The sequence below is a fragment of the Calypte anna genome, chromosome 27 (genome assembly GCF_003957555.1).
Source record: "Calypte anna isolate BGI_N300 chromosome 27, bCalAnn1_v1.p, whole genome shotgun sequence".
Classification (NCBI taxonomy): domain Eukaryota; kingdom Metazoa; phylum Chordata; class Aves; order Apodiformes; family Trochilidae; genus Calypte; species Calypte anna.
Window position 1 is genome coordinate 695,641 of NC_044272.1, and position 14,013 is coordinate 709,653.

Sequence of the window (14,013 nt, forward strand, 5' to 3'; positions counted from 1 at the left end):
TGGTGTGTGTCTGTGCCAGCTGATGGCTTCTCCAGGGGCTTCTCTCAGCTGAAGGTTTTGGTGCCTTTGTTGCAGCTGCTCATGGATCCAGCCAGGGGATGCTGTCAGTGGGTGGTGGCACCATCCTGTGGACATGGGGACATCCACAGCAGATCCCCTGCTTTTGCTGGCTGGGTTTGTTCCCAGAGGTTCCCTTGCCCTGTGGAATTAAGCCAGAGCCCTCAGCTAATCTGTTCTTGCCCTGTTTCACTGGGATAAATCACATTTATTCCTAGTCCTGGGAACAAAATATTCCCTAGTGATCAAACAACCAAGCAGCTTTTCTTGCAGCATTCTCTTGCTCCTTCACTCAGCCATTTCCCAGGCCTTGTGGGACTCAAGTGCATTTTTTTTCTTCCCTGAAAGAGATTCTATGGAGTGTGCAGTGAAGGAGTTCTGGTTCCTCAAGCCTGCAGAGTGTTTCTTGTGAATGATGTTCTTTTGGAAGGGCAGAATATCAGCTTTGTGCTCTGCTAGGAGAGGAGCCAGCCATGGAATCCCTTTCATCTCTCTGGAAATCAGAAGGGTGTCACAATCTGTCTGCCTGTTCCTGAAAGAACCTTCAGTATCCAGCCTGCTGCCCACGCTTCAGTCACCAGCTGAGGAGGGACCCAGTGCTCCAGCTCTGAGCCAGAAGAGCCCAGGGTGAACTGGTTTGTGCCCAGTGTGAACTGGTTTGTGCCCAGTGTGTCTGGGGCACCTCTCAGCAGGGATGGAGGTGATGGATGGAGGGGACCCCTCAGCCACAGCCACCTCTGCACTAAACCACTCCTGCTCCTGGGTTTCCTTCCCCACCCCATGTTCTGAGCCCCCCCCCCCACAGACCAGGCTGCACTCTGGCTGCAGGGGACACTTTTATTTTCTGTACATTCACTCCCTGACACCATCAGGTGGTGCTTGGGCATCCAGAGCACTCCAGCAATGCCTCTTTCCAAGGAGAGGGGAAGGAAAGGATGAAGGAAGAGGAGGATGAGCCCCAGCCTTGGGTGGGGAGATCAGAGGGAGAGCTGAAACCTTCCCTGCTGCTGCCTCAGGATTTATTTGCTTCCATTTAAGGGGTGCAGAGGGACAAACCAGGGGCTCAGCTCTTTCCAGGGGCTGCTCCCCTCACCCTGATGTTTCTCCCCGCGTCCCTCTCCTTGTCCATTGGTGGGGGCAAACCTGGCAGCCCTGCCTGATGCTCTGGAGGTCGTGGTCCCTCTGTGGTCCCAGCATCTTCCCTGTCCCACGGGGGTCTCCTGGCATCTCTGCCCCATAGGGAGGGGTCTGGGGAATCCAGGGGAGAAGCTGGAGATGCCCCAAGGCATCCAGCCCTTCCCCAGCTGGGCTGTAAAGGTGAAGGCTTGGGAGTGGGAGTGGAAATGCTGATGGGCAGAGGCTGTGCTGGTTCCTGGGGACGTTTGTACACGTGGGGAATGTAAATACACCCCCCCAGGAGTGAAGGAGAAGAAACCAGTGACAAGAAAGTGCTTTGAAAGTTAGTGGCATTGTTAGTTAAGACAAAAAACCTTTACAGCTGAGTCGCTGCAAGAGTTACAAGTGTGGCTGAGAAGCTGATGAGAAGGTGGTAGCAGGAGGCCCCAGCTCAGCCCTGGTGGCTGCAGAATTGTTTTTTTAAAAGCAGAGCAGTGGAGGAGGGGGGTGCTGAAGGTTGGGTTGTCCCCCCCAGGTCGAGTGATGGAACAGAAGAGGACAGTGTTGAAGCATCACCAAAACAGAGCAGAAAGGTTTGCTTGGCATGTGTGGCAGTCCTGCAGCTGGCTTGGTGACTTCAGAGGACATTGAAAAATAAATGGCTTTGTGTCAAGGAAATGAAAGGTGTCGTGGGGCTGGCTGGGGACAGCAGCTCTTCATCCCCAGCTTCAGAACCTGCAGGGCTCACAAACCCCCCCTGGATTGGAATGGAGGTGACAGCAGTGCTGGGGAGATCTGCAGAAGCCCTGGGAAGCTCCTCTCCTCCCCCTGGTCTGATTTTCCATCCCCCCCCCAAGCTTCACTTGGCTCAGGGTGGAAAACTTTCCTCTTTTAAATCTCTCCAGACACGGAGAATCCACTCCTTCCCTGGGCAGCCCATTCCAATGCCTGATCACCCTCTCCAGAAAGAAATTCTTTCTCATCTCCAACCTAAACCTCCCCTGGCACAACTTGAGACCCTGCCCTCTTGTCTTGCTGAGAGTTGCCTGGGAAAAGAGCCCAACGCCCCCCTGGCTCCAACCTCCTTTCAGGGAGTTGCAGAGAGTGATGAGGTCTCCCCTGAGCCTCCTCTTCTCCAGCCTCAACACCCCCAGCTCCCTCAGCCCTTCTCACAGCAATTCTGCTGGATCCCTTCACAGCCTACTTGCTCTTCTCTGGACCTGCTCCAGCACCTCAAGCTCCTTCCTGAGGGGCTGAGGGGCCCAGAACTGGACACAGGACTCAAGCTGTGGCCTCCCCAGAGCTGAGCACAGGGGCAGAACCACCCCTGGAGCTCACGGGGAGCGTGGTGGTGGCTTTGGCTTTGGTGGACACTTGTGTCCCTGTCCTGGCTGTGCAGGCAGGCAGCAGCCTTCAGCTCATGTGATAAGGACCTACTGGTGGTCCCAGGGACAGACCTCGGGTTTGGGTTCCCTCCCATCCTTGTCCCCATCCCCAGAGCTCCTGCTGGCCCCGCTCTCTCCACCCAGGGTGGGTTCTGGGCTCTCCTCCTCCCAGGGACAAACCTCGGAGGCTTTCCTGGGCTCTGTGCTGCTCTTATCAGGGGATGGGGGCTCCTCTCCTGCTTCCCAAGGACAAACCTCAGCCCCGCTGGTGCCCGGGATGGTTCCGGGAAGGTCCCTGGAGCCCCGGGGGGGTTGGATGCCCGGGCCGGTTCGGTGCAGGGCTTTGTGCTCCACTTTGTCCCCGGACCTGCCCTTGGGTTTCTTCAGCAGAGCAATCGCAGACACGGCCACCAGCTTGGACCTTCCCATCCCCGGGGGGGCTCTGGAATTCTCCTTCCCCGAGCTGCTGGGCTCAGCTGCTTCCCAAGGGCACACGGCATCATTCCTGCCCTCCGAACTCCCGGATTTCTGGGATGGCTCTGTCCCCGCTGCGGTTTTCAGGGAAGGCTCCTCCGTTCCCAGGCTCTCCCAGGGACAGATGGCCTCACGCTCGCTGCTCCCCTTCTCCTCTGATCTGGGGGCACCCACTTCTTGTTTTGGTGGGAGATTCACCTGGCCCGGGGCTGCTCCTTCCTCCTGCGGAGCTGCAGCCACCTCCCAGGGACAGATTTCAGCCTTAGCAGGGGCTTCAGCCTCCGGAACTTCCCAAGGACAGATCTCAGCCTTCAGGCTCTCCACACTCTGGGATTTCTTGGAAGGGGATTTGGGAAGCTTTGGGCTCCCAGTGCTGAGCTTTGCTGGGGGCTGCTCCGTGTCCAGGCTCTCCCAGGGACAGATGGACTCACGCTCTGCTTTTGCTGTCTCCTTCTTTGCAGTTGTGCTCTCTGCAATTTCTTTGTGGAATCCTGGAGTTGCTGAAAGGTTTCTGCTCACCTTGGACAGAGCATCTTTGTCCTGCCTTGGTTTTTCTTTGCCTGATGGAGGAGCAGCCACCTCCCAGGGACAGATTTCAGCTTTATCAGTGGTTTCAGCCTCTGGAACTTCCCAAGGACAGACCTCAGCCTTCAGGCTCTCCACACTCTGGGATTTCCTGGAAGGGGATTTGGGCAGCTCTGGGCCCCTGGCTCGGGGTTGTTCTGGGGGCTGCTCCGTGCTCTCCCAAGGACAGACAGCCTCCCGCTCACCACTGCCCTTCCCCAGGGATCTCATTTTGCTTCCTAACACTGCCTGGGGTGGGATGTTGCTTGTCCCCCTTGGAGACCCCCCAGGACTCCCTTTGGTTGATCAGAAGGAGCTGCAGCCACCTCCCAGGACAGATTTCAGCCTTAGCAGGGGCTTCAGACTCTGGAACTTCCAAGGACAGACCTCAGCCTTCAGGCTCTCCACACTCTGGGATTTCCTGGAAGGGGTTTTGGGCAGCTCTGGGCTCCTGGCTGAGGTTCTTCTGGGGCTGTCCCATGCCCAGGCTCTCCCAGGGACAGATTTCCTCCTTCATGCTCCCCGTGCTCTCTGATTTCTTGGAGCTGGCTTTCAGCAGCTCTGTGCTCCTTGTGCTGTACCCCGGGGAGGTTCCCTCTGTGTCCCTGCTCTCCCAGGGACAGATGGACTCAGAGTCACTGCTGGCTTTCTCCTTCTTTGCAGTCCTGATGTCTCGGGTCTCTTTCAGGAGACCTGGACCTGCTGAAGGGCTTCTGCTCACTGTGGACAGAGCATCTTTGTCCTGCTTTGGTTTTTCTTTACCTGATGGAGGAGCAGCCACCTCCCAGGGACAGATTTCAGCCTTAGCAGGGGTTTCAGCCTCTGGAACCTCCCAAGGACAGACTTCAGCCTTCAGGCTCTCCACACTCTGGGATTTCTTGGAAGGGGATTTGGGAAGCTTTGGGCTCCCAGTGCTGAGCTTTGCTGGGGGCTGCTCCGTGTCCAGGCTCTCCCAGGGACAGATGGACTCACGCTCTGCTTTTGCTTGAGTTGCTGAAAGGTTTCTGCTCACCGTGGACAGAGCATCTTTGTCCTGCCCTGGTTTTTCTTTACCTGATGGAGGAGCAGCCACTTCCCAGGGACAGATTTCAGCTTTATCAGTGGGTTCAGGCTCTGGAACCTCCCAAGGACAGACCTCAGCCTTCAGGCTCTCCACACTCTGGGATTTCCTGGAAGGGGATTTGGGCAGCTCTGGGCCCCTGGCTCGGGGTTGTTCTGGGGGCTGCTCCGTGTCCAGGCTCTCCCAGGGACAGATTTCCTCCTTTATGCTCTCCACAGTCAGGGATTTCTTGGGCTTTGCTTTGGAGCGTTCCAGGCTTTTCCTACTGAGCTTTGGAGATGTCCCAGTGTCCCTGTGCTCTGCCAGCTTTGCTTTGATGTCTTCAAGTCCTCCAGACCTTGCTTTGCTTTCCCCTTTGGAAGCCCCAGGGGTGTCCTGACTGGGTCTCTCTTTCCCTGATGGAGCTGTGGGCTCTTCCCAGGGGCAGATCTCTGATTTAGGAACCGGCTCATCCTCCACTTCCCACGGGCAGACATCAGCTTTCCTGCTCTCAGTGGTTCCTCCTTGTTTCCAGGATGTTGTGGGCAGAGATGGGGGTTTTGCCATGAGCCCACTGCTGGGGGGTCCTTTCTGGCCACTTTCCCCATCCCTTGTCCCTGCCCTGGCCCTCGGGGCTGCTCTCTGCAGGGAAATCCCATTTTTCACTGGGGGAATTTCCCCATCACCCATTTTTGCTGCATCTGATGAAGCTGTTCCCCTTTCCCAAGGGCAAACCTCTGCTGCTGCATCACTGTCAGCTCCTGCTCCTTCCCAGGGACAAACTGAGGCCCGAGTGCTTGTTGGGCTCCTCGAGGTCACTTCTGGCAGCTCAGAGCTTTTGGGAGCAGGTTTGGGTGGGGGTCTGGGTGCTTGCAGGCTGCTCCTGCTCTCCTGCTCTCCCACAGCCCCCCCTGATTTTGGGAGGGTTCTCTTCTCCAGCTGCCTCCTTCCTCCTTCCTGCTTCTCTTCCTCTGCCTGAGCCCCCTCCACATCCCAGGGACAGATTTCTGCTCTCATTTTCCTTTCCCCTTCCCTGCTCTCCCACGGACAAACCTCATCCCTCCTGCCCTCCATGCTGCTCACTTTCCCCACAGCCCCTTTTGGCAGCTCTGGGGGGTTTCCTGGAGGTTTTTCCACACCCAGCTTTTCTTGGGAGTCGAGGGGTTCCCCCTTACTGCCCCCCTTCCCCAGGGCCATCTCCAGGCTGCAGCTCCTTGGGGGGACCATCCCAGCACCCCAGCTCCCCCCAGGACCCAGGGGCTCAGGTTGGCTCTTGCTCTTTTCCAGCACTTTTTCCGGGCTCTCCTGACTTCCTGGGACCCAAGTGTCCTCCCGGGAAGCGACGGCCTCCTGGCGCAGCAAGGCTCCTTTCCCTGCTGGGCTGATGGAGGCTCCTTGGGGACAAACCTCAGCCCCCAGTTCCTCAGCACCCACTCTCTGTACCCCAGCAGTGGGTGGGTGGGAGCTGCCCGTGGTGGGTTCTCTGTGTGGCTGCTCCACCACTGCAGGGTCTGGAGGAGGAGGAGGAGGAGGGATGGAGCTCCTGTCCCCCTTGAGCCCATCAGCCACCCTGTCCTCCATGGTGGCCACAGGAGCATCCTTCCCCACCTCCCCCACAGCAGCCACATCCCTTTGCTGGGGCCACACCTCTGCTTTCCCACTGCTGGCCACTGCTGGGCTGTCACAGGGACCTCCAGCTCCTTCTTGGTGGCTACCACTGGGTGGGATCTCATTGCCCCCTGAGGATGCATCCCCAACCTCCAGGGGACTGCTGGGTTTCTCTGCCAGTCCCTCTGTCCCTGGGGCTGTCCTGTCCCCCTCTCCTTCTGCCCCGCTGTCCCCCCAGCCTGCAGCTTCCCCACTGGTGCCAGCATTGTTGTTGTGCTGGCAGGGCCCCGTGTCCCCCTGTCCCGGGTGGGTGGTGGGCTCACTGCCCGGCCTCTGCCTGCTCCACTCAGGGCTTTTGGTGGCTGAGCCTTGGCCGATCCCCCCGAGGGACACTCCCGATGTCCCCACCAGGCTGGACCTCTCCCTCCTGCTGCCCCCCTCCTGCTCCCTCTTCCCCAGGCTCCCCTCACCCTCTCTCTTCCCCCTCAGGATGCTTTTCCCCCTGGAACGGTTGAAGGCTTTGAGGGCGAGTCCCAGACCCCGGAGGGAGGTGGGTTGGGGGGGTGGCTTCAGGCTTGTGGGGGTGACCTCTGTGTCACCGGGGGACCCCGGTTCTGCTGCTTCAGTGGATTTTTGCTTCCGACTCAGAATGTCATCCTGGATCAGCTCCCAGGGACAGACGTGTGCTGGGATGGAGGGGGTGGGCAGCAGCCTGCCCTTCCTCCCCGGCGGGGGCTCCTGTCCTGGATCTCCCCCCACGGTCCCCTCCAGCTTTCCATCCTCTGCTGGGAGGTCCAGGGGTGGCTCCGGGCTGTCCCCAGCTGCTGTGGCACGGTGGCCCAGGCTCTGGCAGCGGATGGGTGGTGGTGGGGGGGTCCTCTTCACTGCCACCCGCACCCGCCCCGGCAGGTGGGAGCTGTCGACGCTGACGCTCTTGATGGGTCCGTGGGTGACGTTTTTCTGCACCTTGCCATCCCCCAGGGGGGACGTGTCCTCCTGGGGACTCCCCTCAGCAGGGATGGAGCCGGCTGGTGGGATGGCATCAGCTTCATGGGGGCTTTGGGGTGTCCTGGCTTGCTCAGAGGGTCCCTGGCCCCTGGGGTGCCCCAAGGAGGGGGTGGCTGGGTGCTGGGTGCTGTGCTGCTCCTGCCACCCAGCTCGGCTGGCAGCGAGCAGAGCCTCCTCCCGGGCCCCAGCCACGACACTCAGAGACTTCTGCAAGGGGGCTGCGTGGGGCTGGGGGGGCTGCCCGGGCCCCAGCAGGTTTTGGGCACTGGCCGACTTGCAGATGAGGGGGGCAGCATCCAGGGACTCGCTGTCGGATTGCTCCGAGGCCATCCTCACCATCATCTTCCTCCCCGGCACGGGGGACGCGGGGCTGGGGGGGCCACCCCGGGACCCCCGGGGGGGTCCCTCGGTGCTGCGGGACTTGCTCAGGGTGGCGTTGGGGACCCTCCTGGCCGAGGAGCTGCGGCGTGCCGGGGTGCCCACCCCCCGCTCCCCACCGCTGCTTCGGCGCAGGGTGGAGCGGGCGAGGCTGCGGCGGGGGCTGCGCTTTTTGGGGAGGTGGGGGTTGTTGGCTGCCATCCTCCGTGTCCTCAGCGCCTCCAGCTGCCTGTAGAGCTTCTTCAGCTCCTCCTGCGCGGCGGAGAGATGGGGGGAGGAAAGAGGAGAGCGCGTACAACGGGGGCTGTGGCGGGGCCAGCCCGTCCCCGTGTCCCCAAGCCCCCGCCCAGACCCTCCCACCCAGGGGACGCGGCGGATTTGCCCACGGGTCACGCCGCACCCTCCCTCCTCCCTCGCCCACCCCCAAAAAAACCCCAACAACAAACAAAACAAAACAAAAAACAAAACCCCAAAACCCCAACCCAACCCCTGCTTTGCATCAGGAGAAAGATCGCGAAAGGCACCTCTTACTGCGGGCGGGGCTGTATAGCTAGCCTCAAAAGAAGGTCCTGAGTGTGCCACCCACCCGAATGTCATCGGGGTCGAGACTGCGCTCGCTCCAGGCCGAGGCGATGCTGCCGGTGAGGCAGGAGCCCGAGCGCCTCATGTCCACCTCATCCTCATACACCTCGGCCGCGATCTCCTCCCGCAGCGGCGACCCGGCGTGCAGGAACTTTTTGTTTGGGGAGGGGGAAAAGGGGAGGATGTGAAGGGGAGGAGGTGGCCGAGGGGTCATCCCCAAAACGCAGCTCCCCAAAACCCCCCCGATCCGAGCTGTACCTTGGGGATGAAGAGCAGCACCAGGGTCATGGTGATGGTGCTGTGGGTGTGGGCGAAGAAGAGGAGCAGGGTCCAGTCGGGGTGCAGCGAGGGGACCATGATGAACCTGGAGGGGGCAAGGAGGGCAGCGCCGGGACCCTCCTGCAGCCCCCTCCCCACCGCCAGACCCTGCAGCTCCCACCCTGCCGGGGACCCGCCGGCTTCAGGGGGTTTCCTCCAGTTCCTGCACATCTCCAGGGATGGGAATCTCGTCCCCGTGTCCTACCTGGCCACGTGGAAGGCGGAGGAGATCATGAGCTCGTTGTGCAGAGCGATGCCCATGTAGCGGGGCTCGTGGAAGGCGGAGGGCACGGCACGCGTGGCGTAGCACAAGAAGCTGCCCCAGAGCAGGAAGAGCATTTCGGCTGCGGGAGAGAGCGGGGGATGGTGCTGAGCACCCGGACCCATCACCTGCTGGGGGGGTTTTCCTGGGTGGTACCAATGGGTGCTGAGCTGTGTGGGTGATGAGCTGCAGGGTGGGTGCTGCTCAGGGTGCCTGGGTCCTGTCTGCAGGCTCCCAGCGGGTTACAGGGACAAGGAAATGAGAACCCCACGTTTCTAGGATGGGGTCCTGGGGCTGTGGGGACTCGTGGGACCCCGGGGAGGGGGTGGCCTCACCGATCACCATCATGTAGTCCCAGCGGTCATGGCCACAGATGTAGAAGTGGAGGCCACGGGCAGTCTGGGTGCGGATCACCAGTGGGATGTTCTTCTCGATGTTCTCCAGCATCCCGATGGTCCAGGCCGCCAGGAACCACAGCACCAGGACCAGGATCAGCCCCAACATCTTCAGCACCCGCCCGCTCGACACATAGGGCACCCGCCGGGCCGTGCGGGACAGGAACACCTTCAGCACCCTGCGTGGCGTGGAGGGGTGAGCACCCAGCCCCTCCCTGCTGGGGGAGGGCCCCAAGCACCCCCCCTTCCCCACCCCAGCTACCTGTAGAGCTTGAGGGTGATGGTGCCGTAGACGATGGCGAAGCCGAGCATGCGCACCCAGCGCAGGACGATGCAGCGGAAGATGCTCGGCTTGAAGTACAGGATGAAAACCTGGGGTGGTGGGAGAGAGGCAGGGGAGGAGGTTCTGGGGGCAGCACGGGTCCTGATCCTGCCTGCCAGGGGGGGGCAGCAAACGCTGGAGACTCAGAAACGACCCATTTTTTGGGCCAACCCCTTCGCTACCCTTCCCCCTTGGCTCCGCAGCATCCCTTGCGGCTCTTGCGGGCGGGAGAGGGGATTTGGGCAGGGATTAACTCCCGCAGCTAGCGAGAGAAAGGGATTTGGTTTTCCCAAGAAGGTTTTCAGCGCAGCCACCGGGGGCTGTGCCAGCAAAACTAACAATTAGGTGGAGTTGTGCCCGGGCACTGCTCGGGGCCAGCTCGGGTGTCCTCACCCGGGAGACAACGGGCCCGGCTGGAAACCCTCTGAACCCCCAGCCCAGAGGTTTGGGGATGGCTGAATACTCACCGGGAAGTAGAGAAGGAGGGATCCGAAGAGGATCGTCTCCAGGAGGATGACTCCCGACGACCGGATCCTCTGCAGGGACAGAGGCGTGAGGGTGCAGCCGGGAGTGGGTGCCCGGAGGGGCTGGAGCCATCCCAAGGGATCTTTTGGGGCTGTGACATCCTGCCCACTGCTAGGACCTCCCCTCCGAGAGTCTCCCAAGGCTGGGAGGTTTCCGGGGAGGCAGGGGGGACCCGGGGACATCTTGCCTTGCTCCGTCGGAAGTGGTAGGAGATGAGCATGCTGAGGAAGACAGCCAGCATGCAGCTGGCCTGGCAGGAGAGGACAGCTGCCCGCAGCACCCCATCCTCCTGGATCAGGCAGGGTTTGTCATCCTCGCAGGTGGCACAGCCCTGGTGGCAGGGCCAGCACGCCAGCCGGGACCCCCCATCCGCCCCCACCACACCTGGGGACAGAGCCACAGCCAGGTGAGGTCACCTCATCCCTGCCTTGCTGACACTTTCCCACAATAGGGCTTCCCAAAGTGTGTCCCCCACCCCCCCCAGCCACTGTCCCCACTGCTGTAGCCATCTGCCAAGGGGTGGATGGGGGACCCTTGGGGCTGGGCATGGCACCCACCTGCCCGGGCACCACTGGCCACTCCGCCAGCCCCGTAAAATCCCGGTTTGCAGCGACACAGGTACTTCCCAAGGACAAAGCCAGAGCTCTCCTGGGGGACACACTGAAGGAGAGAGGCTGAGCACAGCCTGTCCTGCTCCCCACATCCCCACATCCCCCCCACCCCGGCCCCCCGAAGTGCCTGACCCCCATCCCATCCTCCCCCCACCCCCTGGAGGAATCAGTGGTTAAACATTGAGGAATTAAAAGCCGAAGCTTGGCCCCTCAAATCCCTCCCTAAACCCTAAATGGACACTTAATGCACCAGCAGGCACTAATCCTGCCAACCCTGACGGCAGCAACGGGCAGGGCACTGCTGCCCTAATCCCCCCTTGGCCAAATCCTGCCCCGAGTGGGCCGGGCTGGCAGCTCCTCTGGGTATTGTTGTTTCCTGGAGCCCTCCCCAGGGCATGGCCGGCAGGAAAGTGAAGCTGGTGACGCCTTTCCCACTTGGGGATAATTTTTTTTTTTTGCCTCTGGGGTGGGCACTGAGCTGGGGGGCTGGGGGGTTTGGGATGGGATGGTGCTGATTGGGGAACAGACTCCGGGTGGGCACCACGGGAGGGGATGTTTGGGATGATTGTCCCACTGTCCCCCAGAGCTGTCACCCACAGCTGGGTCACCCGCTGCTGCTGGCCTTGGGGAAGGAAGATTTGCACAATAAACCCCTGGGCTGTGGCACCCGGAGCAGCTGAACCAAGCAGATGGATCAGGCAGGAAAGGATAAAGCTGAGCCCGGAGAGAGGGACAGAGACAGAGACAGACACAGGGACAGACACAGGGACAGCCCGGATGGGGGGACAGGGAGGGTTGTGTGTGGGGTGCAGGGTGCTGGTGGCTGGTACCTGGGTGCTGTTGAGGTCACAGAGGTGTGTGTTGGTGAACCAGCCCGGGCCGCTGGCACACTGATCAATGGTCACATCCTGCAGGTCGATGTCCACCCGCAGGACACCCCTGTGCAGAGGGAGGGGGTCAGCCCTGGGGGGCTCCCCGTGACCACCCTGTGTCCCCCACCCCGTGTCACCGTGTCCCATGTAGGAGAGGACCCATGGGGGAGCTGGTGAGTGGACTGGTGGGACAATGCCAAGTGTCACCAATGTCCCCAGACCCCCTGTCAGGGCTGTCCCCCCCTCAGGGCTGTGGCCGGGGGAGGCTGGAGCTGGGGCAGCTGCTCCTGAGTGTGGATTCTGCCTCCCAAGGTGGGGGTTAATGCAGCCCCCGGGGAAAGGGCAGCTCCTGGGGTGTCCCTGTCCCTCGTCCTGCAGGACTGACCCTCTCCCCTGGGTGCTCCCAGGAGGACACGGGCTGTCCCTTGGAAAGAAGGCCATGTCACCTCTCCAGGACCAACCCCAGCTGTCCCCTCCACCCCTGCTGTGGCTCAGGGGGTGCACCCAGGACCCACCAACCCGGGGACACCTCCAGCACCAGGAGGGAGACCCCAGCCCAGCTCCCAGGGGGGCTAAGGCAGGGGGGTGGCAGCCAAAGATGGGATGGGGGGGGACACAACCGAGGGGGGACGGGGACATCTCTGTCCCTGTGGACGTGCAAATGCCCACGCACACAGATGGGGGATGCAGGCAGGGGGGCTGGCACCCCCCCTGCACCCCGGGGTGATGCCCCAGCACCCTTAGACACCCGCTCCCCTCCCCTCAGTCCCTCGGAACCCCCTCACGACCCCTCCCACTTACTTAAACTCGGGGCTGAGGTCCGGCTTGAGCCCGTAGAAAGCAGAGGAGAGGGTGACAGCCCAGGCGGGCAGGAACCTCCCCTCCCGACACTCGAGGAACGGCGGGGACCACCGCACGTGTCCCGAGTCCCCCACGTAGCTGTCCCCCCGCTGCCACTTGGGGGTCTCCATGGTGCGCAGGTCGTTGCTGAGCAGGCGCTTGCGGAGGGGGGGGTTCCGCTGGGATTTGGGGGCGTTGAACCACTCGTTGTCCCAGCTGAGGTTGCCCAAGCTGGGGGCGGAGGTGGAGACGTCCTGCAGGAGGATCTCCCCGTCCCCTTTGGTGGCCTGGAGCATCAGCCGGGGCTTGGGGGCCAGCGGGTGGGCGTCGAGGGCCAGCACCGCCCGGCGCACCCACGGGTGCCCCTCCACCAGGCTGCGGACCAGCGCCTGGTACCACTCCACGTCCTCGGCCACGCTGGCCTCGCGGATGTCGTTGGTCTGGAAGAGCATGTTGAGGAAATTGGCGGCCTGGGACAGGGCTTCGGGGGCGGCACGCAGGGTGGCCCGGAGCCCCGGGGGGGGACCGGGGCCGGGGGCTCCCGCGGGCACCCCCCGGCTGCAGTTCGCCCTCGCCAGCTGCCGCGCATCCCCCGTCTGCAGAAAAGCCAAAGCCGCCGCCGAGCCCTCGGGGTCCCCCGGAGCTCCCGGCTCTGCTGTGGGCGCCCAGGAGGATGAGGGGGTCGGGGACCACCCCCCCAGCTCAGGGGGTCCCTCCTGGGGGCTCTGCCCCCCCGTCAGGACGATGCCGCGGATCAGCGCCGTCTGCAAGAGCCAGAGCAGCGACCACCGCTCCGGCCCCCCCATGGCCGGGGGTCAGCGGAGCCCCCCGGACCCCTGCGGCCCCGGGGGGCGGCCCGGGGGGGACATGGCGGGCAGGGTCCCCTGAGCCCGCTCCGCTCCTCCGGGCCGGACCGGACCGAACCGTCTCTGTGTCTCCTGTTTCCCTCCCTCCGGAGCAGACGTCACCGTCTCCCAAACGTGTTCAGCTGCTGGCACTGCCCCCCCCGGAGCCCCCACCGCTCGCCCCCGCCCCCGGGGCCGCCAGCTCTGCCCGGCTGCCCCCCGCCACGAGTCCCCCGGGGACCCCCTCACCCCGACCCCCCCGGGGTGTCCGTGATGCAATCGCATCCTGAGGGGAAGCCATGGCAACGGGAACGGGAATTTTCCTCCCGGCATCTCCCTCCCTCGGTCCCCTCGCGGGGGTTCGGGGGGGGGATTTCTCCCCCTGGTTCCCCAGATGGTCCCGGGCTTCAACCCCGCAGTGCCCGACCCCCCCCCCCGTGCAGCCGGGGGATGAAAATGGGGGGTGGGAGGTGGGAGGGTGACACACGCAGGATGTCCCTGTGGGGCTGAGGGTGACGCGGGGGTGAGCACCAAGGCAGGGACCCCCACCCAACCCCTCCAGGCTGGGGGCTGGTGGCCTGGGTCACTGCAGAGGGGAAACTGAGGCACGGGAGGATGCTCAGCTCCGCCCCTGCTCAGTGGTGACTGTCCCCAGGTCTGGGGATGGCGGGTGGCACCCCGTCTGCTCTGGAGGGGCGTGCAAGAGTCGTGCAAGGGCCGTGCAAGGGCTGTGTAAGGGAGGTGCAAGGAAGTGCAAGGGATGTGCAAAGGAGGTGCAAGGGCTGTGCAAGAGAAGTGCAAGGAAGTGCAAG

At 62.6% G+C, this 14,013-nt stretch overlaps 1 protein-coding gene across 1 annotated transcript; it reads right to left on the minus strand.

The window, feature by feature from the left end:
- Nucleotides 1-2,606: 2,606 nt before the first annotated feature.
- Nucleotides 2,607-13,162, minus strand: GPR179 (G protein-coupled receptor 179). The gene is given in 13 exon segments (XM_030465719.1): nt 2,607-3,903; nt 4,007-5,277; nt 5,719-7,881; nt 8,216-8,362; nt 8,470-8,575; nt 8,735-8,873; nt 9,127-9,365; nt 9,449-9,558; nt 9,976-10,044; nt 10,221-10,460; nt 10,610-10,693; nt 11,475-11,583; nt 12,318-13,162. Coding segments are annotated over 13 exon segments (6,819 nt in total).
- Between the last annotated feature and the right edge of the window lie 851 nt (nt 13,163-14,013).